At 40.2% G+C, this 26,616-nt stretch overlaps 1 protein-coding gene across 6 annotated transcripts in view; it reads left to right on the top strand.

The window, feature by feature from the left end:
- Nucleotides 1-26,616, top strand: part of COBL (cordon-bleu WH2 repeat protein) — a 169,034-nt gene that overhangs the window by 36,994 nt on the left and 105,424 nt on the right. For 4 of the 6 annotated variants that reach the window (XM_064506701.1, XM_064506702.1, XM_064506699.1 and 1 more), the window contains exons 2-4: nt 14,225-14,431; nt 23,648-23,858; nt 24,708-24,936. In XM_064506701.1, the coding sequence (XP_064362771.1) occupies nt 14,225-14,431; nt 23,648-23,858; nt 24,708-24,936 (647 nt within the window). Of the gene's footprint in view, nt 1-10,220; nt 10,344-12,542; nt 12,655-14,224; nt 14,432-23,647; nt 23,859-24,707; nt 24,937-26,616 lie in introns of those variants that run through there. The other 2 variants (XM_026102308.2, XM_064506700.1) reach the window with 2 other exon arrangements.

The raw sequence follows: 26,616 nt of genomic DNA, 5'->3' as shown, positions 1-26,616 counted from the left end.
TCCTCAGGACTAGAAATAGATCTAAGACTCAGCGCTGCGTGGTAGGTGGTGCCATGTGGAAGGGAACCTTGTGATCCCAGTGCCCGTATCCCTCCAAATCCCTGCCTCACTTCTTCATCGTAGGCTGGCTGTGATTAATCTCCGCTTTCCCGTTCAGCCCAGCACTGATTCAGCAGCTCAGGTCAATAAGTGGTCGATGGAGCTAAGGCTGGTTATTCCTTATCTACCTGCTCCAGGATGGGGTTAATGATTCACGGTATGTATATGTGCCTACAGTTAGGCGTGTGTTCGCTGACCCGCCTGAATTAACTGGGTAGCCTGGAGAGGAGGGAGTCTTCTCTTTTGGTGCTGGTTAGAAACTGAGAACAAAATCTAGCTTTGTACAATGAATGCTACCACTGTTTTTACTTAGTTCAGCAATACATGAGCCTTGGAACAGCATTGTTTTGGGATATGTGACTGCGTTAGGCCACTGAGCGTAAGATTTTATATGGTTTGTTGGAGTAAGATTGGGTGCTACCGGGGTCTTGAACTAGAGCTCTTTTAATGACGTAACATTTAACATGACATGTTCTTTATGAATTCAAAAGTCTTTTGAAGGTAGGATTTTGTGGGAAAGGAGTCTGCCTTAATTTATATAAAATGGTAATGACTTGCTGCATTTTGTGTTTGAAATGAGATGGGGGAGGGGGAAAAGCTTTTGTGCATGCCTTTGCCCAGGACTATGCCTTTTTAAGCATGATACTCATAAATGACAGTATAAACAAGATTATATGTTGGAGGCTTCCTTTTGTTTAAGGAAGTCAGGAAAATGGTCTGTTTGTTTAAGTTCCATAATAAAAGGCAGCATGTGTTGCACAGGATCTGTCAAAAGTGTTGGAGCTCTACTATTTTTTAAGACCAGCTTTGACTTTAGGAAAGTGTCTTTAAATCTTTCAACGTCCTATGCACCATCTGGGCTTCTGTATTTGGTGGGGAACACTTCTGACTCGGGTAGGAAAGCAAATCTTTTTGCTTTTGGTTGATTTAACTCTCTTTCTCCTGCCTTGAGTCATCCGAGGTTTTGTTTAGGTTCAGTTTGTGTTAGGCTCAGCAGAAGAGAAGTGTTCTGAGGAACTTTGCTCTGTAAGGTGGATCCAGGATTTTCCTGGCCAGGAAAGTCCACTAAATTTCAGGGAGGAGGCAAGATCTGTTAGTGGTTGAGCGTCCTTGTCTGTCTTTGGGAAGAACGGTGCCAACATCTGTCAAGTGAGCAACTGTTCGGCTCTGGCCCAAAAAGCTCTCTCTGTATGCCGGTAACTTCACCAATTATCACTATGCCACTGACCTTCCTATATCAGAGGAGGTGACCAGAACGGTTGTGGTGTGGCACCTCTGACTTATCTTGAGTCCTCAGATTTCCTTGACCTCTCTGTCCAGTTTTAGAATCGGAAATGGTACAGTCAGGGTGGTAATGCATGAAAATGGGCTGTGCTTGCTTTTTGTAGTGACGTGTAGGGTTTAATTTTTTTTTTTTTTTTATATGCTAGTTACATTTGATGCTTTTAGCTATTTGAAAAAAATGTGGTGAGGACGTAGAAATATGCCTTTGCAGATGTAAAAGGCAGATGAGTTGGATGCCGGGGAGCCCATGCCATGCAGTTGCTGTCAGCATCCCCAGGCTGCTCTCGTGTGCCAGGCTGCAGGTGTTGTGCTTTGTCCTTGTGCGTGAAAGCTGTGTGCAAGCTGGGGGAAATAGCAAGCGGTGCTGTCAGTACGGAGGTGAAACCAAGCTCTGCTGAAGTCCTGCCAGGCTGAAAACTTGGCTTTCTCTAAGGTCAGTGGCAAGACTCCCATTGATTTCACAGAGTCCAGGATTTCTCTCTTTTGGTTTTAATCAGTTAGGAGGAGGAGGAAACTGTGTAACTAATCCCTTCCCTCTTCCGTTTTCGTTCGGTTGTCCCAGGTAGCACCTATCAGAAAGGACAGGCACCCTTATTTGAGCACAGTCTACCAACAGCACATGTAATCAGGCAGTGTCAGAAGATTTTAACATTATTTTCTTAGAAAATGGTGCTTATTTGATGATGATCTTTGCCTGCATTTTCCTCACCAATTTCACCCATGGGTTTGACTTCAGTTTAACTGACAGAGAGAAAGAGAAGATTGATATAATAGCTTGTTACAAGTCTCATGAGAGTTGGTGATGGGTAGAGAGGAGAGACCCTGTACCTACCCTGCTCAGAGGATAGCTGCATCATGAAACACTGAGTTGAACACAGACTGCCAGTGCTCCAGGATGGAGAAAAGTTTCAGTCAGATTTCTCACCTTTTTTGATATCAAAATCCATCGCAACAAGATAGGAAGTTGAAGGAGATCAGACTTCATTAGTATTGCTATTTGTTTCTTTCTGACAAGCAGATGTAACTCTTTTCTATTGGTTAAAAGACCAGCTCCAGATTATCATATTTTTTGGTGTTTGCATGTGAGGTTTGTGTCATTTTTAGTGCAACTATAGTAGTCCATGTCATAAGGTGCTCTCATATATCCTGCTTCTTGTATGGGCTTTGCGGGCTGTGGTGAGTTTGAAGCTAGCTCAGGTACGTCCACACTGTCTTGCGGTCACTGCTGTGGTGACCCATCAGCACTTACAGAGCAGCCGCGAGCATATTTGTATTAGGTTGTCTCTGAATGTTGTTTAAAGCTCCTAAGTGCTAGATCCCTCTGCTCTCCTGGTAGCGTTGCTCATTTATAACATGTAGCACCATTTCCATGGCTGGCAGTCTGCTGCTGGGGATGGTAAGATCTTGGTCTTACTCCGTAAGTAAGTTTATATAAACTTTATAAAGCTCATAGTGGTCCAAACTCTTGTCTGTCTCCTGCATTCTGAATCAGTGCCTCAGATAGCAAAATGCTTAGAGTAATAGACCCCGATTTGAACGTGTGTGATACGGAGGGAGGATATCTGGCTGCTTCTCTTCTTGATTTGATAGCCTATGAGCGTGTTGACATTGCTGTGCTTTGATTTATAAAGATTTTCTTCATTGTGTGCTTTAGTTTACTGTACATGAGGCTTTTAGATGCTTAGGTTGATACCACATCCCTATTTGTTTTGTGAGATTTAAAATCCCTTAAGTACCACATATGCCTACAGGGTATGTTAAACAATTTTAAATGGAAACTAACTAAACAAATGGGTTTTGCTTACATTTAAAGATCATTAAAACATTTCTGTTCTTACTTGATCATTTAAGATCAAACTTCAGAGCCCTGCTTACCAGCTGGTTGGTGTTATAAGTGTATTTGTATGTGAGAAGAAAGAGAATATTGTGTGTTAACTTTATATTTCCTGTTTTCTTCTTCATCAGTTTCTTTTTTTATATGTTAATGTAGGTCCTTTAACTCCAGTGCAATGCAGAAGTACTGTTTGTTACTTTATAATGAAGTTTATGATCTGATCCCTATAAAAATGCTCAAATTTGAATTCTGTAATTAAGAAATACTTAATTCCTGTGCCATTTAGAAAGAACGGAGTATCTTAAAACTGAAAGCAGAATATATGTTTGGTTTTTTTTATAAGGAAGTTAATTAAGCAAATCAGCACCAGGAAAATGCATAGAAAATCAGATGAAGTGGTGGAATTTCCTAATAAAAGCACCTGTGGCATCCTATAATTATGGGCCCTGACAACAGTAAGACTATTGATTTGAAATTGGGTGTTTCCTTACCTCATTGACACTGCATATTTGCTTCATTAACATTTTTTAATATACTGATGCATATGATTTCTTTACTGTGTGCTGGAGTATGAATTAAGAATAAATTATAAATGCTAATTTAAAAGATGATTAAAAGGGTAAAGAATGTCCTGGCATCTCTGCTTTTATTCATCTGCAAGTGAATGTAAAATGTGCCTCACAAAACACAGTGTTAGATCTCTTAGGGGATTTGTTCTAGCTCTAAAGAAAAGCTTTTTTGCCGTAGAGTCCTGATGTTGGCTTCTTCTGTGACATATAGGTTTCTATAGAGTTAGGATTTATGGAGTAATTGTGAGTTTAAAAAAAAGAAAAAAAAGTGGGTAGATTCATGTCTTTGGTGTTCTAGACCAGGCGGTCTGAAGTAAGTAAATTGTGCCTACTTGTTTATCTTCCCGTGTATCAGCAGCTCAGTGCTGGTAAAGAAATGACTTGGGTAGGCATGCCTGCCGGGACCATCTAGCCTAAAAAAGATTTTTAGCTCTGGGTTTGAGTAAAAGCACAAATACCCTTCTGGCCTGTAAACACATAGCTAGCTTCTGTTGATGCCTTTCATATCCACTGAGTTCCTAGAAATACATGACTAATATTTTGGGAAGCCCTTTTGTATCCAAAAGGTGTTCTAGAATTGAGCTGAAATACCATTTACCATTGCCTGGACACCCTTTAACTTTATAAAGTTATCTATGCCATATTCTTTGGCGCGTTAGGGCATGCGGGATTCCTGAAGTAGCTGTGATCTTGCTGCTATTTCCAGATGGATGAATTAAAACTCTTGCTAAGGAGACAGGTGGAACTGCGGGCACAGGTTTAGTTCTGCAAACAGCTAAATTCCCTCGGTTCCCATTGCCTGAATGTTTTTGCAGGATCTGTTTCAGTATGGGCAGCATACTTCTAGGGCATTCTCCTCCAATGAGACATGATGATCTGCCAGCTCATGGTAGTGTATGTTAATGTTTACTATAGATGCTCTCATTTAAGCAATGAATCTTTCTAAACATAATTCTTCTCCATCTGTGTATCAGATGGACACATTAAATGTGTTTCTAGGTAAAAGAAGTATGAGTAGGAACATCATTCTATAGTAATCTCAGTGATTTCTTCCCCCACCCCCCAACCAGAAGTGCCCACTAGCTTGTAAGTGTATTTTAAAATGAGGAATTAGCCAGCATGGTAGATCACAGCAGGATTTCACTAACTATATATGGTTTTTTTTTCCTGTTTCTTTCAAAACTATTCCATCTTCGGTATCTCTTGTAAACAGACAATAAAGAAAGCACTTTACTGCAGTGGGGCCCTAATCTACAAAGCCTTCAAGGCTCTGAAGAGTAATTCAATAGAAGGTAGTGATATAAAAAGTCTATGGGCACAAAAATATAGCACAATCCAGGATACACTTGATCAGCAATGAATTGCAAATGCACCTCGAGGTTGTCTCTTAATTGGTAATACTAGTCACCACAGTGGAGTTTATAAATCAGTGTTGCTAGGCAATAAACTTTTATTTAAATAATCTTATTACAAGTGATTGTTTATTGATAAGAGCAGATTAAAAAAGGACAACCATGCTGAAATCTGCACAGCAACTGTAACTTTAGAGGGCATAAAGTACAGTGTGAATATTTCTGAGCTAGCCTCAGGCTTGCATAAGCATGTCTTTAGTCTTTGACCCCCTCTAGAAACAAACTGCCTTCTCATTGCTTTGTGTTGGTTTGCTAGTAATAAACATGATAAAAACTAATGTAATTACTGAGTCTTAATAAAACCTGTTGGTGTTGTTTGGTTGTACTAATAAATTACACCTCCAGGCTTGCAGTTTTGCTTTTGCATTGAGCATGGACTCAGGGCACCAGGCACAGACAGTGGGGTGAGGCTTGCAATGTCCTTGCAAAGGTGGCTGACAGGTAGCAGAGCATATTCGAAGGATATATTCTTTCCCTGAACATGCAGAGGATGCAATGCCAGTGGTGCTTCCAACACACTTGGAAATACCGTGGCCTTTTTTTTCATGCCAGTGTTTTCCCACAGGTGAACATGGTTAGTAAGAATCCAGCTAGCTAATGTGAACCTAACTACAAATTCATCAATAATACAGAGAAACCCTCAAAAGTTGTCTCATCAACTAATTGAATTTTAACCCCATGATTTTCACAGTTCAGCCACAGGCTTTGTCATCTGCAGCAAACTCACTATGCATGGCTACCTGCATAGCTGTAGCCTCCTGTTTGCTAAACTGAATGCCTTTAAATCAGCTCGGTGGAGATTTCAGAGCACTGAGAAGAGAACATAACGCAGTGGCAGCTTGGCTTGGCATACAACAGTGTAAGCAGCACTATTCTGGATGTTGCTTTATGCACTTTCGGGATGTTAGCATGAGCCCTTCTTTTATGCATTAACCAGTACCATTGTACTTAAACATCATTAACATAAATATAGCTGTTATCCCTTTTCTTTTCCCCCCCATTTAAGCATACCCATGCTAACCAGCCTGATGTTAGCCACAGCTGAAGGAACCGGATAATACTTCAGATGAGCAAAAGCAATGTGGTGTTTGCCAAAGTGCTGCTTTGTTTTTTCTTTTGCTTGCTTGGAATGGAATGATACTAATAGCTCAGTGCTTGGGACCTGGGGGCAAAAAGCCTGCGTGAGTGTGATGAAGTCAAAAATATCAGTGAGGTGTAGAATGGGTTTGGATGGCTTCGAGGGACTGTTAATTGAATGCTTGGCACTAATTCTCTGCTGGTTCCACTGCTGGTCACTTTAACAGCCACTGCCTGACAATCTTTTGGTTGGCCAGTGTGAAACTAGTGGGTCGTCTTAGCTCACATGCTGGTGGATAAGCATTTGCATCCAAAAACCTATATGGGTGTTGCCTTTATCAGCTTTTTCTTTTTTCTTCCTTTTCCTCCAAATCTTCTCTACTCTGGCAGATGTCACTGTGAAAGGAACAAGGCTCTACTGTCCTTACCGAGTGTGCTTCTTGTTTTGTTTTCCTAGAAAAACATTTTATGAAGGTGAGGCTTGTTACCCAGCCTACACTATGAATGGTTAGTGTATGTTTTGTTTTGGTCGGGTCTTCCAAGCTAAAGAGTTAAAAGTCTTGTTATATCTCTGACACAGTGATGCAATAGTGCTGCAAGTTAAAACGCAGGAATTCAACGTGCCGAAATAGAGCAACTCATCTATACTGTTTTGCCTTTAACCATAAGGACTTTTGTTTTTCTTTAACACGTATTTCAGCAGATGAGGCAAATAATTAAATAAGATTAGCTGATTTCCTGACTCATGCCTCGGTACTACTGCAAAACTGATGGAATTGCACATGATGGCCCCAGCTCGTAGTGTGGTCTATGCCACACACTGAATGTGTGGGTGGTATCTCAGAAGTCCTGTGATACAGCTATTAGGCCAGAGCTTGCAGTGCTTATTCAGGCAGTATTTTCATTAACTGCAGCGGGCGCCTGCCCAAATCCTGGGATTTGGCTGCTTTTTAAAACTCATTCTTCAGGGCTTGTCTACGTGTTTTATTTTGTTTTGGGAACTGATACAGGTAGATCTGTTAGGCTCTCTACTATGACTGTGGTTAATGGGTGTAAAAGCATTTATAAGATGCAATGTTATTCCTTGATCAGTTCAAGCCCACCTCAAGTGCAGCTCCATCCTTGCTTTCACTGTAAGTGAGGGCTCAGTACAGTGTCAGTGGGGTGAAGCTGTACAGCCTGTGCCATACAGGAGGTCAGATTGCTGATTTAATGGTTTCTTCTGGCACTAAAAAAAGAGGTACTCATGAAACTGATATGTAAGATTCTTTACACTGAATTTGGGGGGATCTCCTCAGTGACAGAAAGGAAGATTAGGCTCTCATTGAAAGATGACACATGCACTGAACACACACGCCTCGTCAAAAGTGTGGGTGATGCATAAAAACATGTATCTGAGGACACCAGCTGTACAGTAACAAATCTTTTGGCACTCCTGTCAAATGATGACTCCTCATTCATTCAGCTAAATAGTATCAGTGTAGGAGCCTGTGGCCCAGAGTGCTACCTTGTGTTAGGAGGTGTCTCAGACTTTCACTGAAATCAGTCAGATTTGGGGAGATGTCCCTCACAGCAAAATTAGAATAGTGGGTTTATTCACATGCATATCTGAGCCTGGAAAACTGAACCATAGTGTGTGTGTGTGGGGGGGGGGGGGTTGTTTTTGTTTTTAATAACTGTCATCGCTAAAGTCTGCGAAAGGTTTAAAATTGGAGCTACAATGTTAAGAACTTCGATTCTTTCATTAGACTGTGCAACGTCTCAGCTCAGTTTTGGAAACATTTTGTTTTTAGTTTGTTTTTTTTTCCTTAATTTCACCCATGGGCAAGCGCAGTCATGTACTTCCATCCCTGCTTCCTCCTGTACAAATACACTCACTCAACTCACTTTTGGATTTTTTTTTCTGGCATTAAAACTGTTTTTAAAATACATAAGGCTGTAGGGTTTCTCATCAGTAGAATCAAGTAGAAGATCAAAAAATATAATTAAATAACTTTCATTTCTTTGCCAAAAACAAATTATTTTTTCTTGTCTATTTTGGGTGACTTGATCATGCCTGTAAGGAAATCATTTTCATCATACCTGTCAGTGTGATCCTTCGTTAGGAATGGAGTGATCTTTTAAAGTAGTATGAAATTGAAATAAATGCTTGAAATAAGAAAAGCATAAAAGAATTATGTGCCTTAATGGCCAGAGAGTTCACACTGAAGACAGTTTTTAAACAAAGAAAAAAAAAATGCTTAAAAGTATGGAAATAAGCTAACCTGGGGAACCCTCATTCTTCACCGAGCTCTCTCAACATGGGAGTAATTGATTAGATGTTGGTCTTTGCTGAAGACTTCGGCTGTTTAACAGATTTAATATTTTTGTAATATTATAAATAGGAAATATTGTAAAATAATACTGGAAATAAGTTACTATATGAAAAAGTCATATATTTTAGACTTATAATTTACTTACCATGTATAAGACAGGTAAAGGCCGAAAGTTACCTGTACTGCACATGCTTGCAATAGAGCAGTGTATTTTGCCTGTGCTAGACTAAGGAAAGTTGAGAATGTTTGTTTGCCCTTTTTCTCCAAATAAAGAGCAAATCAAAGACTAAATTAAATCAGTCTATTTTAAACATTACAGATGGCAAAGTGGGGTGGATCTCTGATCTGCTTTGTCGGACTGTCTTGATGAGCTTCTGCCTGTGTAGCAGTTAAAAATGTTTTCATGATCTGCTCATCTTCTTGCTGGTTTCTGTTCTGCATTGTTGTCGGTTTTGTTTCATTTTCCAGATGTCTTTCAAAATTCTTGATGTAGCTTTATTTTTATTCTAAAACTTTATTCTGTTTAGATTTCAGTTGCACTATAATTTTTCTGGCCTTCTATATCTAGAAGTTGGAAGACTTTTACTTAGGAAGAGTAAACTTGGCATACCATTCACTCTTTTATAGAGGGTCTCTAATTCCCCAGTCTGTGGTCTGGATTTTCTTTGCTTTAACATGAACAATGAAGAGTGAAAGAGAAATGTCCTTTAAAGGGTATCTGATTTGCTTTCTAGACTTTTCTAGACAGGAGGTCCTCCCATACGGTCCGTCTTGGTTCTTGGGAGTACCAACTCTGCCTCATGGCTGGGTTTCTAGCTTTGCTATGCAAGTTGCCAGAGATTTTGTGTGTTTGAAAGTATTCATCTGCTCTTTTCTCAGTCAGCGGTGTGCATGTATTTCCGCTTGGAAGTCTGTAGAAGTGCAGTCATCTGGAGATCAAGAACATTTACTTCATTGTCTCCTCTTTTCCATACAAGAGCTGCTGTATTTGTGTACTGTGCCCATCCCAGAACACTCTCATGTTGGTTTATTCCTCTTAATTAGCACAGGGCATGCATGTGAAGGTCAGAGAGAAACGCTCTGCAGGTCTTCCAACATTTTGCCTTGGAAAGATTGCAATTGATTTTTCTGGGTTGGAGGTCCTGTAGTGCTAGTTCACCATATTGAAAATGAGTGCTGCCCCCAATTCTGCTGGTGTATGGTTTTTTTCAAATGAATATTTAGGGCGATAATAAGTGTGGGAAGGACCAGGTTCTGTATTGAGCCTAAACCAGTGCAGTGTGGAGCTCTTCTTAGACTATTAATACCCAAGAACCAAGTTTTACCTTTGTCTTACAGGACAGAGAGGGTTACAGATTCTTTTCTGAGCATGGAAGAAGTGCATAGGATCATTTCAGGTTTCTGTGTCTTAGATTTTATCTGAGGAAAGGCAATCTCCCTGCATGTCATTGCCCATGAGGGTGGAAGTCCCAGGACCACTTCTGCTTGGAATACAGATCATGTTTTCTCAGCATGGGATTATAAGGCCAAGGTTGCATCCTATTGCATTGTAGTTATATATTAATAAAGTATAGGTCCAAAGGGCTTGTGCTACCTTCTCGTGAAGTTCCTTAGTCTGGTGACACTTTTCTTCATTTCTGCTCTTCTGTTTGCTGTACTACAGAGAACCTGGTCTTGCGCTGGGGTTGCTTGCTTGCTTGTTTTTCCTTTTCTATTTTGAAAAGCCTGATAACTGAGATTGACGACAATGCTGGTAGGTTACTTACGTGTTCTGCCTGATTATGTCATGGCAATATGCGTTTTTTTTTTTCAGCTTGGATTACAATGAGATGAGTTATGTCAGTGTTTAGTGAAAGGCACTCTACATCTGTGTATTAGAATCAGCCACTTGTTTTTACTTTGTTTCGTATTAAGGGTGGAATCTAAGCAGTCTCATGTAACCTTGATCAAATCACACAGGTTCAAAGTGTTCTTGCTTGTGACTTCGTCAGTGGACTGATAGGAGGTAGGGGATTAACAGGTATCTCCATACTGATCACAGGGAAAGATGTGCGTGGAAAAATATCTTACTGTTAAACTAAATTTAGTTTAAGTTTAGCTTGTGTCAAAGGATGGCATGGAACATTTTTAGTATGTTAAGTTGTGGTTATGGCATGGAAAGTAACTGCGTTTAAAACAAAGCTGTTTTAAATCACGCACTTTGTGTATTATTTAAGTGGGGGAACAAAAGCTTTTATTGTGCAGTGCTTTTGTTTTGTCCTTTATGGTCATCATAGCTATTATAGAGAAAGCTGAATATTTTTTTTCTGACTTGTAAACAATATTACTAGCAGACTTCTCAGCATGTTCTGACTGTAGTTGCTGGAGACGTTCAGAAAACAGCTGTACTTGTAGATCCAGGACAGAGCTAGAGTTGTGGTTTTCTGGCTGTGGTTCATGTGCCCCTGGGAACTAGTTTCTACTACTGACATGTTTCAGCAAGTTGGCTAAGAAAAGCAATCTTATGTTGTGTATCACTCAACAAATGGGAACTTTAAAGGGATCTGCTTCCACTGAAATTGTTTTCAAGATTTTTTTACTTGGGAAAATGTTGAAAACCAGGCATTTAAAGGAATTGCAGTGTTTCAAGAGAATATATAGTCACTATTGTGGAAAAGTTCATGTAAGGTCACCTGAATTGTGGCCGGGTTAAAGAGATTATATGGGAGTGTCTTCCCCTCTCCTTTCTCTAACTTCCTTGAAGGGAACAGACCTGCACTCTCCTTTTTTGAACAAAAGAAAAGGAGGTTTATAGTATTTAAAAGGCTATGACTGTGTCATGCGAAAAGCAGTACATGGTGTTACGCATTTTATGTATGTAAAGTAGGCACCACTGGTCAGTGGGTTTTTTGGGTTTTTTTTTCCCCTTCCTCCTCTCCACTGAACAGTTTTGTGCAAGATTGTTAACCATAGAAGTGGCTGGGAAGAATATTTAAGTGTCCAAATAAAAATGTTACTCCCATTTTCAGAGTTATAAATTGACATTAAGGTATCTGACCTTGTTTGCCTGTTCCTTCCCTTTAGAAAATTAGATGCTGCTTTATAGTATTGCTGGGGAACAAGCATGGGTTTAGCATGCTCTCAGTCCACTTCTGGCTCCTTTTTGGGCTTCAGTCTCGGTCATTCTTTACTTCTTCCTTGAAATACCAAGTTTCTTCAGTTTCAGTGATTTTTCAGTCTCGTGCTTACTCTGTCACCATTGCCTTCTTTCCTCTCCGTTTGCTTTGAGAGCTGGAATTTACAATTCCAAGTAAATTGTAATAAACACTAGTTCTGCAAGGTTTGTGACACTTACTTTCTTTTCCTCCCATCCTCTTTGGTTACTTCACTCTGTCAATAGCAGTATATTGGAGATTTTCCCCAACCTTATAGGAAAGCTTTGTGTGTGTGTGAATCTATGTAGCTACTTATATTGATGCAGTTGCTATCACAGAGGGTAAGAATTAAGTAAATCATAAATTGATCTGCAATCCTTAAGTGGTTATGCTGCATGACTGTTGAGCTGCCTGGTATTTAAGAGACTCCTTTGGCATGATATGGATTCATGCTAAGCTGCCACGTCCCTCACAATCTGCTAACAAATATCAGCTTTGCCCAAATGAATGTCTGGAGAGAGAATAAGCTTGGGAAGAACCAGATTCTACATGAATTGAGCCTAAACTGATGCAATGTAGAGCTCTGACTGAGCTACAGATAGCCAAGGGACTAAGCCTGCTGTGTATCTGGTGAAGGTTACCTTTGCCTTACAGGACAGAGGGATCTGAGCAAAAGATGAATCCTGACTTTTTTTTTTTTTTTTTTTTTTTTTTTTTAAGACAGTAAAGCAGTTCTGTTCAGGGACATGTAGAAAGTGAAGCCAGTTTAACAAGCAATAAAACCTTGAACTTTTTATCATCACCTCTGCAGGAAGGAGAGTGGGAGCTACAAGTTAGTGGCCGATGACTGCATTACTCATTAACCATATATGGGATAAAAAGTGAATATTTGGGGAAACTTTCCTGTAGAAGAAAAATTGCCATATGCTAGTAAGTGTGGCTGTAGTTCTCCCTGCATATTAGTAGATGATCATGTCTGTTGCATACATAGAAATGGAAGTATCTGCATTATGGCTAATTTTACAGTGTCCTGATGAGCTCTCACTGCAACACGCAATTTCAAGGCATTGGTAGTGATTTTTCACAAGCTGAAACATGTCACAGAAGTCAAATGCTAATTAGATATTATGGAGGACCTGGATCATTTCCAAACTGTCTTATGTGATGAAGTTCTCATTTTTCTGTCTGCCAGACACTTGCTTTGAAAATTCAGACTGTCTGTTTAGTCATTTCACTGGTGAGAATACAGGTCTTTTAATTGATGAAGAGCTGCTTTAGTATTGATCGTGTTCACTTTTTAAAATGTATTTTTTCTGACCACAGTTTTGCCCTTTTTTAACTCAACCACTAAACTTCACAGGTTTTATTCATCATTGCCTTTTTTGGAGAGTTAGTGCCATTTTTCTATATTACTGTTTTTGAGCCTCTGTATGTTCTCTGCAGTGTAAAAAAAATAAGCAAAATCATAATTCTTTCTGTACCCTAAAAACAGGCATATTAAAAAATTCAGGCAGTAAGCCTGAATAATATTTCTCGGTATATTTATTCTCAAAAAATATTTTACTGCTTTTTCCCATCTGTATTATGCTAAAATCTGACTTAAACTAGACTCGAATCTAGTCAGAAGAGGTCACTGGAAATATCGATCATCAAAATTAATCCTCTTAAACATGTGGCTGGTGTGAGGCCAGCTATTCAGATATGGAACAGCACGCCTACGTTGCTTATCTATGTGGCTGTTTGCCAGTGGAGTAAAACTTTGAGTTTGTGTTGGTGTTTGATCTCTATAAAATATATTGTTTGCAAGTTTATGCAGCTTTTCTGTATGTAGCTCATAACATGTAGCTTCCTCCTGGAGGATGAGTTCTCTTCAGTGTTTTTGCAAAGAGCTATACTCTCTTAGCGTGCTGTGGTAAGAAGTGTTATCATTCATATTTGACCCTTTCATGGTGTTTCCCTATGAAGTATGATGAGCCAAAACTAATACTACTTCTTCAGAGCGGCAGAAGAGACAATATTTCAAGTAGCGTAATGCTGTGGAACCCAAATATAGCTGAATGAAGCCTCAACCGAGCTCTGCTCCTGCAGGTTTAACTTGTGTGGAATATGCATTTACATAAATATAAATCTTTCTTGAGTCACATCTGGCCTGGACCCAGTTTTTCTGAGTCTCTCTTCATGGGAGCATGTTTCTTATTCAACAAAATAATGATTACTTCATACCCTAATTACAGAACTGATTCATCCTGTGGGGCATGGAAAGCATGCAGTGGGAGCAAGTGCATCATTAAAAAATTACTATGTTTTTAGAGAGGAAGAGGTAAAAAATGAAATGCAACTCTATTGAAAAGTTGCATGAAAAAGAAAAATGACTTGCATTACAGGAGGTTTTATAAATAACTTGAGATTATGGCTGGAGGGAATGTATTTTTTTAATAACATGTCTTATGCTTCCTTTCACAAAAAAATGTTAATTTTCTTTTTGCCTTTGTTTCTTAAGGAGAAGAATGAAAGCTCGAGCTCCTCCTCCACCAAATCAGCCTTCTGCAGCAAGTAGAATTCACAGTGAACAAAAGCTACCTGCAGAGGTAGCTGCAATTTCTGATCAGAGCCTTGTGAGCATGAAGGAGAACATGATTAACAGATTGGTCGACTTCACAGTCATTTTACCCAGTGGGGTGGAGCAGAAGAGCACAGTACAAGGAAGGTAAGGCATGGGTTAGCTCCCTCGTTCCAGAGTTTTTCTATTACATTACATTTCCGTACATACTTACTGGTATTAATCTCTCCCTGTCCTCACTGATGGAGCGTCTCAGTCATGCTTCTCTCTGTGTTTTAGGTAGCTGTCATACCAAAGAGTCCTGAGAGGCACGTATGAGAGACCCTCTCCACGTGGAAGGGGAGGAACTGGCAGCTGTTGTGTCATTGCTCTCCCCACAGCTGACCCTCATGCGTGGATGGATCCATGTTTTCCAAGTAGTCCCCCTGAGCTAGTCTTAGGTTGTTTTGTATCTGCTAATGCAGAGGGGTACTGGTGCAGTGAAAACAGGGGCTGCTGGCAAACACTGGTTCTGACAGTGTGACTGTCTGGAGTCGTGCTGAGGAGGGAGTTTGAAAGAAGGATGATTCATAAAATCCAGAGATCCTGCCTTCACAAATCTGTTGTTTGTGTAGATGGCAAAACATCTGTCAGTGTTGGGGAGAGCTTTTCTGTATAAAAGTGTGTCATCACTTGCTTGGGAATAGAGAGAGGTTTTCCCTGTTACCTGGTACAATCAAGGGACAATTGGATTGAAAAGATAGTTTTGAGACTGTTTTCTTCACTGAGGGAGCTCTTCCTTCTCCCCCTTTCAGTGAGAACTGCTTTGAAAGCAACTGGTCAATTTATATTACTTTGAGGAAGAATTTGGATGAGTTTTTAAAATATCTTGGTTACTGTCAATGCAACTGTAGCGAACAACTGTGTGAATGGTCAGTAGTCGTCAACAGATTGTAGAAAGGATAACGCCAGACTGGGAGGACACAGGTGCCTGTTGATAAATCAGGGTCTGTGTTTATTTTGTATTTGAGGCTTTCAGTAGTAGAAGCCTGTGTTGTTGTAAAACTACTCATCGTGATCTGATCTACTAGTCTACAAGAACAGTGATTTGATGTGGCCTTTTGAAAAACGTGCAAGTTATAGAAGAAAACGAACAAATCCCCTTACAATTAACAGTCTGTTTGACTCTCATAGGTACTTATCACTAGCGTTACTATCATGTACATTGAGACCGAGTATTTTGCTTATTGCAGTCTTTAGCTTGTGGACCAAACCTGAAAAGGATGTAAAAAATGAACCATAGACATTTCTGGGGGGTTGTGTATCTCATCTATTCTAAGCACTCTAAACAACCTAAGTGCCCTCTCAGTTGTTCTGTGAGGGTGCCCACTTTTCTGCATTAACTTCACGAGGGGTCTATGCCTGTGATGTAGGCAGTAGGGAAGTTCCTACTCTAGGGAGTCTGATCTCCTAATCTGAGTGTCACAAGTGCCTAACATGGGTAGTAAGTGCTCTCCCTCTGTGCTGGATTGAGCACTTGGAACAGAGGGTTAGCAGTAAGTGTCGATCACCTACAGCCTGCTCTAGGAGGCAGGAGATTGTGGAAAGTGAGGAAGGAGGTGAAAATAAATTTTAAAAACCCTCTAATGAGCCATGTATTAGTGTAATCAGTCTGTAAAACAAAAAACAAAAAAAAAACAACAAAAAGACTCCTGTGTATTGCTGTTCTTTCTCACCAACAAAAGAGTAAAATTTTCTGTGTTAGCGCTGTTCACATTTTTAGGGATGTGGAATACAAACCAAAAAATTCCAAAGACATTTGAAATTTTGGTGGGGTTCACCTGTCTTAAATCTCCAGATCTGGGTAAAAGCACAGGTGTGTTGATATTTTTGCCTTGTTTTGGCATCGTAGACTGGATAGCTACAAAGTACAATGATACTGAGAAGTAAACATCTAGTGAGGAAGATATGGGATTAAAAAAAAGGTGAGTTTAGCTTAATTTGAAGCAAATATGGGAGCCAGTTCAGTTAATAAGTGCTATTTCCTGTTCAGTCATTTCATCTATGATGATATCGAAGAAGGATATTTCAGACAGATTCTGCTATTGCTTATACTGCTATAAATCTTCAGTGTTGCTACTGCCATCACTGAAGTGCATTCTGCAAAATCTGCTTTTGGGTGCCCTGGGGAAATTGCAGAAAAATTTGCAAAACCTTTCTCTGGGCATTGTCACAACGAAAAATGGTTTGGGGATTTCAGGAAAGCAGTTCAGAGAGCTAAGTAGTCCACTGGAGGTTGTGTGAAAATATAAACAGTACTGCAGTAATTAGTATCATGTAAGATTATTATAAATGAACCAAGTCAAAACTAGCTCTTTCAGTTTCTTTTCTGTGTGTACTTGACAAAACAGCCTGTAGTTAACTTTACTTTGTTAGATCTCTCTATAGAAAGGCCCTACAAAATCAGCAGCAGGGTGAAAAATTCTAATTAAATTATTTTGAATGATAGTTCAGGAAAAAAGAAAATTAGGATGTGCTACTTAAGGATTTTTTTTTAGAGTCTGGAATTTTTAAATAGGTTTATTTATAAAAGTTAATTCAGTTTGAAAGTCTTTAAGAGTTTGTTGCCATCTTGTTACACACACAATTGATTCCAGCTTTTGGAAATATGTGCTGCAGATTTAAGGACAAAGTTGAGTCCTTAATGGATGTGTGTAGTAATAGAAAGGTTTTGGAGTACACTTGTTTTCCTTTTTGGAATAAATACCCCCTGTGAATTCTGCTGTAAAACATAAGTATTCATGAAAACTGTTAGCATTCTTTCTGCTTAAAATGAGTACAAAACACCCCCACAACTAACAAATACTTGTACTGCTGCACGAGAACTATGTGATTTCCCAGAAGGATAGCTAGAGTGTGTTGGAGAGTCATATATTTTATGTATATGTGTCTGCGGCAGATCCACACAAACTGCTGGCAGGTCTGAAAGAGAGGATGGCTGGATATGTAGAGAGAAAATAAATGGGAAGGCTCACAAGAGTTACCGGAGCCTTTTTCTGTTTGTGACTCTCAGAGATAATGTTTTGAATCCATAATCTGCCAAGGAATCACTTCGTCTGGCTCCATCCATTCACCCTGAATAGCCCCATTAGCTTTCATAAGGATTCGTATCAAGAAAGCGTAGCTTTAACGTCCAGTCCTCTTCCATGCGTTCCTGGTGCATCAGCCAAAGGGTTAAGGATGAATTTTGCCTTTTTTGAGAGTGGAGCCAAATCTGAGCCTCTCTGTGGAGCTTGAGGCTTCCCTGGTAGGTCCTTCCCTGCTTTGCACCAGCCTTCTTCCCCATGCGACTCCTGCAGTCCGTCGTTCTCGTAGCGTCGTGCCCTGGGGAGCACAGGAGTTCCCAAGCCATGGAGCTGACCCCTCTCCCAAGCACCCTTGGGAGAAGGTGGTTTGCAGGTGCCTGCCGCATCGGGGGGGGGGGGTACATACCCCTCCCCTGGCACGCGCGGGGGGCACTGCAGAGACCTCACGTTCTTCTGCTTTATCAGCAGTGGTGTTATTGTACGCTTTTGAGAATAAACCCTTCCGTTATTAACTCTGGCTTGATTTGATACAGCTTGCTAATTACATTCTCATTTAAATATTGCAATATGTCTTTCTTGAATGTGTGAAGGGTTTGCTGGAAGCTTTCTGCCTCCTTTCATTCTGAGATGCTCTAGGAGTATAACATTTTTATCAAATAATACTTGCTGGAAAACATGGCCGTGAATTCGTACCTTTATTTGAGTAATAGAAATAAACTACTTCTAGTATTTTGTATTTCTTGTTTTTGCATCTGTGATCCCTAAGTATTCTCTGTCTATTGTCAAAGATTATTTGTATCTTAAACTGCACTTAATCTGATTTCTTGTCATAAAAGCATGCACGCATGTGTGTGCTTATATGTGCCAGCAGAAAGAGAGTTAAGTGCTTTTAATATATTCTTTAAAAATAAGTGTAAAAGATACATGAATGAAAAAGAGGAACACTGTTTCAGGGTAAGACAAAACAAATCCATCATAGTCTTGGGAGATACTCTTATGACTAGCTCAGCGTGCTTAGGAAGGGAGATGGACCATATTTTACTCAAAGGCTAGGGATGAATCTCAGTGACCAGCTGACCCTTAGAGTGTCTTGTCTGTCAAGCTGGTCTTATCCACTTGTTATGAATATTTATTTCTTTTAGGATGTTGACCAGAACCTGAATCTTCTGCCTTTTAATCACATACCCTAATGCTTGGCTATTGTAAGGTAAAATTCTGATTCTAGAGATTTGAAGTCTTTCCTTGGTGATATTCTTGTTAAAACTGGACTGATTGTGAAAAATTTTACATTTTTATAAATCTGTTATCTAGGATTTTATCTAAGATTTTACCAAACTTTCTGTAGTGTCCCATCCTCTCTCTCCTCTCATAGTGTATATATTAAAAAAAAAGGGGGGGGGGAAGCGAGAGAGAGCTTAACAGTAGACGGTGGATATTTGATGAGGAGTCTGGCCACTATATTTCAGTTACAGACCTTGGTTACAATATGTGGTGCCAGGTTCATGGAAAAAGTGTAGCAATAATTCTCCAAGAAGAAATTTCTGAGAAATTTTTTGGAAAGCTCTGATGCATTCTTTTGATTTAACAATGTTGCATACTACTACTGTTAACATCCAGTTTGTTTTTGCACTCAATCTGGTGATGAGGCTTTTTCATCTCCAGAAAATACGTCAGTTAACATTAGATACTTCTATATTTGCAACCATCCATGACCATGGTCACGTCCTCATTATTGCTGAGGACTGTGATCGACACAGATACAGACTTTTAGCGTTGGTAGCTTGAGAAGTCACTAATACCTGGGATATATTGCAAAAAATGGGGATGTTTGAAGGTAAATAATGTTTATTCTGGAGTTGTCAACACATGGATAGCAGATACCTCAAAAGAGGTAGACTGGGCAATCGTTGCTACTGTTATCATACATATTACGTAAATCCCCCCATATATGTGATGCATAGAGGGTAGGACAGTAGACCTCATAATGTGCAAGCTGAAGCAGTAGTCCCCTTCCGAGGGTAACAGAGGACAGAGCTTGGTGCAGAGAGCATGTGTTACAGGGCACATAAGCTAACTTCCTCACAGAAGGTATGTTCTCACATACTTCTCAGTGAGAAATTTAAGTGGGAATAATTGTTGGCTTATAGGTCAACATGCAAAACAGCATCTCAAGAAAGACTGTAGCTGTGAAATCAGCCCAGGCTGAAAAAACATGAAAGAATTAGTAAGAGGAAACTTATAGAAGACAAATACAGCAATAGATGAGGTGTTAAAAACAGATAAACAGGGCACATACTGCAAAAGGGTTAAAAATGAGCGTAAATAAAGAATATTAAAGATGGATCTGGTCAAAAGTACAGTAGTTTGACAAAGGTTAAAAAAAGGACTTAGTAAAATAGCTTGCAGAATAACTTACATTGGAAGAGACCTCCAGAGGTCGTGTGGGCAAACTCCATGCTCAGTGCAGGTCTCATGAGAGCAGGTTGCACAGGACTGTGTCCAGGCAGCTTTGAATATCTCTAGGGAGGAGGTTTCCTCAGCCTCTCTTGGACTCTGTTCCAGGGCTTGACCACCTTCAAAAAAATGTTTCCTCAAAGAGCCTAGCTCGGTTGCCCTCCTGATGTCTGGCAGTAGACAGCAACAAGGTCTCCCCTCACCTTTCTTTCTTACAGCTCAACAAACCCAGTGCTCTGCCTCTCCTTGTACATCTTGTGCTCCAGCTCCCTGATCATCTTTGTGGCCCTCCCATGGACTTGCTCCAGTATGGAAACTGAGAGCTGAATGTACATGGGAAAATAAGGAAATGGAAAACACTTATGAAAATATGCTTGTCATGCTTTCCTTTTGATGTATTTTGCTTATTTAGTTTATACATTTCTGGTTGGGAAGGAAATCTTTTTCTAATCTAATAATGAAGTGCCTGCTGTGCTTTGGAGCATGAGAATATAATAATGTCTAACACTATTTTCTATTTTTAAATAAACCCCCATTAACTTCAGGTTGCCCCCTTTATACTACTGTTCCCTTTTTCCTTTTTTTTTCTTTTTTCCCCTCCAATCAACTGTCATTTTAGATTCGTGATATACATTTGAAATTGAACTGGATAAAGATTCTTGCCTCCATTTAAAATTTTCTTTATGGGCACTCGTAGCACAAAAATAAAGGGAATAGCAGAGTCAACATCGTATTATAGAACAAAACTTTATCCTCCACATTAATTTTCTAGATATACAAGCCTGTATTTTTTTAAAAGGATTATTCTGTTGATCCCAGTAAAGATTAGGCCAAGCTGCACCCAAACCAACTCTGTTTACTGTTCCTTAAAGTATAAATGACTTTGAAATGTACTGGTGAACAGCATGACACAAATGGTCAATGGTAAGTGTTGCTGACACAGCACTTACCCTTGCTTTCCAGAACTGGTTTTAAATGTCAAATATTTTAACATTACAAGAGTGGGATGGAATCCAATTAGTCTTCTTCGCTAAGAACAGGTTCATTCCCCAGTTTTCTTTTTATGCTTTAATATCTGATTATCTTGTTTCTTTGCAAATGCATGAACTTTGAATTTAGTTCATAGAATTTCTCTTGTTCTCTTTTTATTCTTTGGAAGTTTTGAGGAAATGATTTTCCCAAGTTACAGTTTGAGAAGGACATACTATGCACTTTTAAGTTGTTTCACAAGCATCTGATATATAGTTTAATTTGCAAACTCCAAAGCGGTGCAGATGAAGCTTGGGGATGCTCTTCATGGAGCAGTCACATAATTCTGAGCACTAGGAAACAGGATGGGATGTTGCAGGCTTCATTCGAAGTGTTAGATTTCATATCTGCCTGCTCTGTAGTCAATAATTAGGTGAAAATAGCTCACATTTGGCTGGGTTCGTGCTGTTTATTTGTTCATTATCTGGACAAGTTTGTTCAACACACATGACTGACAGCAGCTTACTTTCTCAGATGGTTGGTGTGGAGTCTAATATTGTTGCAACTGCAGTACTATTCATGCTGAACACATTTCATAATTTCAGTGGAAGGTGCACAGAATCATAGTCTTTTGAGGCATTATAGTTTTAAAAAAAGCAAAAAAAGTTTTAAGTGCTCTGCTTTTCTGAAGTGTTTTGAATGAAATAGTTTACATGAGGTAAAGTAACGTTCCAAATTTGAATGAATTATCACAATATTATGTGCTAGAGAAGCACATTAGCATTCTACTTCAAATTAAAAAAACATCTAGCAAATAGAGTACCATGTAATGCCATTCTGCAAGGTTATTTGCTTTTCTCCAAAACAATAGTAATAAAGCTGAGAAAAAAAGCATGCAAATTTCACTTTAAAAGAAATGTATCTGTGAACAGACAAGCTGAGATCTATGTCAAAGGGGCTGACACTTTAAAATGTTCACTGCTGCATAGCATAATGAATATTCATGTAAATATTGGTATATGTGGGGCTCTCATATTTTGGACTTAGTATATGTGAATGTGTCAATTGTTTTGTGGCTTGTTGCATTTGAATTAACTGTGGTTGCAAAATACAGATCTTTACAACATAGGACAGTGCCAGAGTGACAGCCGTGAGAGAATGTCACGAAATGACCTGATATGCATTTCTATTTGGATGCCCGTTATATGAGCTCACCAGTTATCCTTGAACTCTATTTTTCTAAAGCCCCTTCCACATATAACAATATCCATCTTCCTAGTTTGATTTCAGTCATCATCATCTCACTAGTTTTTGTTCTTTTAAATACATTTACCTATTTCAAATCTTCCAGGCTTGCCTCTTTCTCTGCTCACATTGAATATAGCTCACTTAAACTTGAAAGAGGTTACTGTAAAGAAGGTACTTGAGTTATTTCTGATTTCTTGCGTAAAAATGCAAGAAATTTTTTACCTGTTAACAATGGATCGGGCTCATTTTCCACTTTCCTTGTCTCAATAGTTAACCCCCCAAAGGCTTTTACTGATTTCTTAACAAGTTGGCCATCAGCGTATGCCTAGGAAGAAGATGAGCAGCCTCTGCAGAGCAGTGTTGCAGCTGCCAACAGGTCGCACCCTAGGGAGATCTTGAGCTACAGATGTAATCGTGGTGGCTTATAACCTGGAAAGGCTTGTATGTGTGTATGAATTTGTCTGCATTTTGAATCTGTATGTACTTTTTCCAGTTTACACATAGAAAAAGGTGCCAGTCCTTTGGGAAATGCACTGTCTATACAGTTACTTCCACTTCCACAAAAATACCCCATGTGTATTACAGGCTTTAGGTAGGGCTGCTCAGAGTTTGTTATTTTGTTTTGTTTTTCAACTTTTATTGTTTTGATGATGACAAATAGCAGTTTATTGAAACCAGAACTTTTCTGAAACATACTGTTTTCAATAAACCTGATTTCTCTGGCCCTGGATGGAATTTGGGGGATGAAAGGGTGTGTGTGTGGGGGGAAACACTTCAGTACCTTGGGAGCAAGGTGAATTTCTGAGATGTGAAGGAACTTAGTTCCTTTCTGTGCTGTACTGGACAGCATCAAGCTGCCTTAATGGTCCAGTGAATGTTGAGTGACTGACACAACACGGAGTACCTCTGAGCAGAGACATGGAACGAGAGAGGGGTTAATGACTGATTTCTTAACCTAGTGTTTTAAGTATCACCTCTGCAATGAGAGTTAATCATAATACAAACACTTGTAGCCGGATCTTTTTATAGTGAGTAAATTTCCTCACCAAAATAAATGTGGAGGGGATCTGTTAGTCTTGGAAATATTGCTGGTGTTGAATGGATTGGGGTGGCAGGGAAGAAACCCACAAACTTGTAAGTTGGAAAAAAATTCCCATCTACCTCTTGTCCTAGATTCAAATGCTCAATTTTGATTTATGTGGTGGCTCAAGTCTAGGTAGAGTTTAATGTACCTAGAGCTAGTCACTTATTCATACCTTTTCTACATGTTAAAGACGAGTGTTTGAATTGCAGAACTTAACATATTCATTTAGCAGGTAAGATGCACTGTATCTGCTCGTGGCTTATGTCTGTAAGTGCTATTATTGGTGCTGGTGTCTGCCTCATAGTGAATAGTTAATTGCCAGCTCATAAACACAAACTGAAATGAGAATATATTTAATTCCTAACGTTTTTATCTGATCCACTTAGCATTTCAAAGCATTAGCACTGTTCCCTCCCAAAGATGGTTAACTGGTGACACATCCACAGCTTGGACTGTCTTTTTGCTCGCATATTAAAACTGTGGTAACATTTTTGGCAACTATTTTTTCCTTTCTACTAACAGCGAACCTCTTCTTTTCTGCAGTAAAGCTGTGATGGATCTGTTGGTTGATTTATGCAGCCGGTATCACTTGAATCCAGCCCAACATAGTCTTGAACTGAGGTCTTGGGGGATGCAGCAACCTTTGAGTTACAAGCCAAATACTTTGATAGGAGCGCTGGATGTGCAGATGGTACTTCTGAAGGAGAAGATTCCTGAAGAAAAGACGAAACGACCTCCACCGAGGGTCCCCGAGGTCAGTACTCTGTGGGGTTAAAGCAGCGCCATGAACCATCATTTCATTCCTGTGACTGCAAGCACCAAGGCGCTTTCTTCCCATTTCACCAGTCTTTAAATGAGATGGGAGAGGCTTGAGATTGACTATAACATGCTTTACTAGCTTCACTGATTTGCACAGAGACTGGTGGTTACCAGCCTAGACTTCAGCGCTTTTGCAAAATGTTGTGTTGCGTGCAGTTAAGAGTGAAGTCTCCTCTTGTAAAGACTCTTGATGAAAGACCTTAATGTCTGGAGTCAACAGGAGTGGCTAAACTGAGGGTTGTGGGATTGTGGGGTGGCAGGTGAGGTTTTGAGGGGGTTTTGTTTGCCTCCTTTTTTGTGGGAGGTTTAGGGTTTTGTTGTGTTTTATTTTCTGCTTCTCTTGACAGTTAGTGGAATACTAGAAGAGTCAACTTTGAGGAAAATAATTCTTTATTGAGAATACAGGAAAAGACTGATCATAAATTTATTCACAGTATTGTGGAGATTCAGAAACTGCCGTTTTCCAAATATTTGTTCCTTGAAGTTTATATTAGTGGGAACCACTGTCATCTTAAGTAAGAGAGGTGCTTGTAAATGCTGGCAGAAAGATGGCTGGCTGCCTCCAATCCCTCTTTCTTAGTCATCCGTTGTGACTTTCTCCGTAGTGAGAGTCCAGAGATTTATTTATTTTATTTTATTTTTTTAAGAATACATTGTTTTCAGTAGTGTGGTCAGTTTGCCTAGGAGGAATCATGACAGCATGGACGTCCCCATCACCTCTCTCATTATAAGGGAGCGTAGCCATCGCTGGATGAGGGCTGAGCATTTTTGTGCATTTCTGCAGAAATCGGTGAGGCTGGTCGTGAATTACCTGAAGACACAGAAGGCTGTGGTTCGAGTTAGTCCGGAGGTGCCTCTCCACCACATCATCCCTGCTATTTGTGAGAAGTGCGAAGTCAGTCAGGAGCACGTCGTCCTCCTGCGCGACAGTGTCACTGGGGAGGAGCTGGAGCTCACCAAGTCCTTGGAGGAGCTGGGCATAAAGGAGCTGTACGCCTGGGACAGAAAACGAGGTGAGCCGAGGCGAGAAGTGGGCACTGCTGGCTCGGATGATGTGCCAACCATATTGTGGGAGACTTGACATATTCACGCTCTCCTTGCTTTGAGGCGTGACGTAAATAGGAGCATGACATTTCAGCTGGGTCCTGCGCACCCGGCCCAGAGCAGCGGCATCCCCGGGAGCCCCTGGCTGCTCTTGCCCTGGCCACGGGCCGGCAAGTTGGCCAGGTGCCACCGAAGGAGGAGCTTCACAGCCTGCCCAGCTGCTGTCAGTGCAGGTGCACCTACCGCGGGGCTCGTCTGCCAGAGCCGCTGCTCCGCCAGTGCTGTGGGATGGGTGGAAAGTGGGGCGTGCCCTAGCCATGGCAGCCGCCAGAGCTGGTGGGGAGAGCTGATGTAGCCTGGGGCTGGCGCGAGCGCTCCTCTGCCGAGCAAAGTGACTGCCGCTTTAGTGAAGATGAGCTGAGGAGGTATCTGCCTTTAAAACTTTGTTCTCCTGTTTATTCCCCTTCTTCTTTAGTATTCCTGTGGCAGCTGCTTGGGCTGGAGTCTCAGCAGCCTGAGCATGCATTCAGATGTCATAAATATTAAACGTGCTTTAAAAATACATGTTGACAAATGCTATTTCCTTTGAGGTCAGAAAGTGCTATTCATTAAAATTGTTTCCTGCCGTTTTTTCAGGCAGTATTACTTCCAGCCCAGTACATGTCCTTACTTATTGTTTAGATAACGTCAGTTTTGTGTGTGGTGTGCAGCAGGCTTATTTTTTATTTATACAGTAATTTATTTATGTTGCTGTTCCATCTCTCCTTTCAAACCTCTCTGATAAGTGACAGTTCTACCTCTGTGTGAGCCAAATATCAATGAGTTTTGTCTTTTAAGTAAACTAAATATCTCCTTTTCCTTTGAATTGTCAGGATGCTCAGAAAAGTGGCTGACAAGATGTCAAACTCTGTTGCGTGTTTTTCTTTTTCCAAGACGTGTTTACTGTAATTAAGCTAGCCATTTTGGAGCAACATATTGAACATGCAGAGTACTCAACAGGAGAGCATACTTCAGGGACAACTTACAGAATAATTAGCCGAGGCCTTCCTTAAACTCCTTCTTTAAAATGGAAGTGATGGCATATTCTGGCACAATATGGGCCCTCAAGTCCGTGTTTGAAGAGTCCCGGTACAGCTTGGACAGACAGCTACAAAACTTCACTTTAAGGCTAGGATTACAGCTGAAAATCAAATAATGCTGCCTAGTGTGCTGCTTTTTGCATCAGAAACAGTTTTTCTTTTATTCTCTTAACCTCTTAAGGCACTTTTCGCTAAAATCATCTCTCTCTGACCCTGAGCGTATTTCAGCCTTTTTTGCCTCCCTCCACCCTGCACCTATGTGTGTCTGGTGAGAAAAATGGTAAATATATAACATTTTTGGAAGGTTCCCTTTGTTCCAGCAAATTCCTCCCTCCCGTATTCCGATCTTGAGTCTTGGAGAGGGAGAATCTCACTGATTTGTCTGTGCAGCGAGTGGGCTGTCTCGTCCATTTAATTATCAGAAGAACAGACAGAGCTTTCAAGCACGTCCTTGCTAACAAGTGCAGCATCACAGCTGCTGAAAGCCGAAGCTGTTAGTAGGAGCGGATCCTAGAAAAGTGTTGCACTTGTGGATCTCTCCTTCCCTGAAACAGAAATACTGAATTCTGC

The sequence above is a fragment of the Dromaius novaehollandiae genome, chromosome 2 (genome assembly GCF_036370855.1).
Source record: "Dromaius novaehollandiae isolate bDroNov1 chromosome 2, bDroNov1.hap1, whole genome shotgun sequence".
NCBI lineage: Eukaryota > Metazoa > Chordata > Aves > Casuariiformes > Dromaiidae > Dromaius > Dromaius novaehollandiae.
This window is presented reverse-complemented; position numbering and strand designations above follow the sequence as displayed.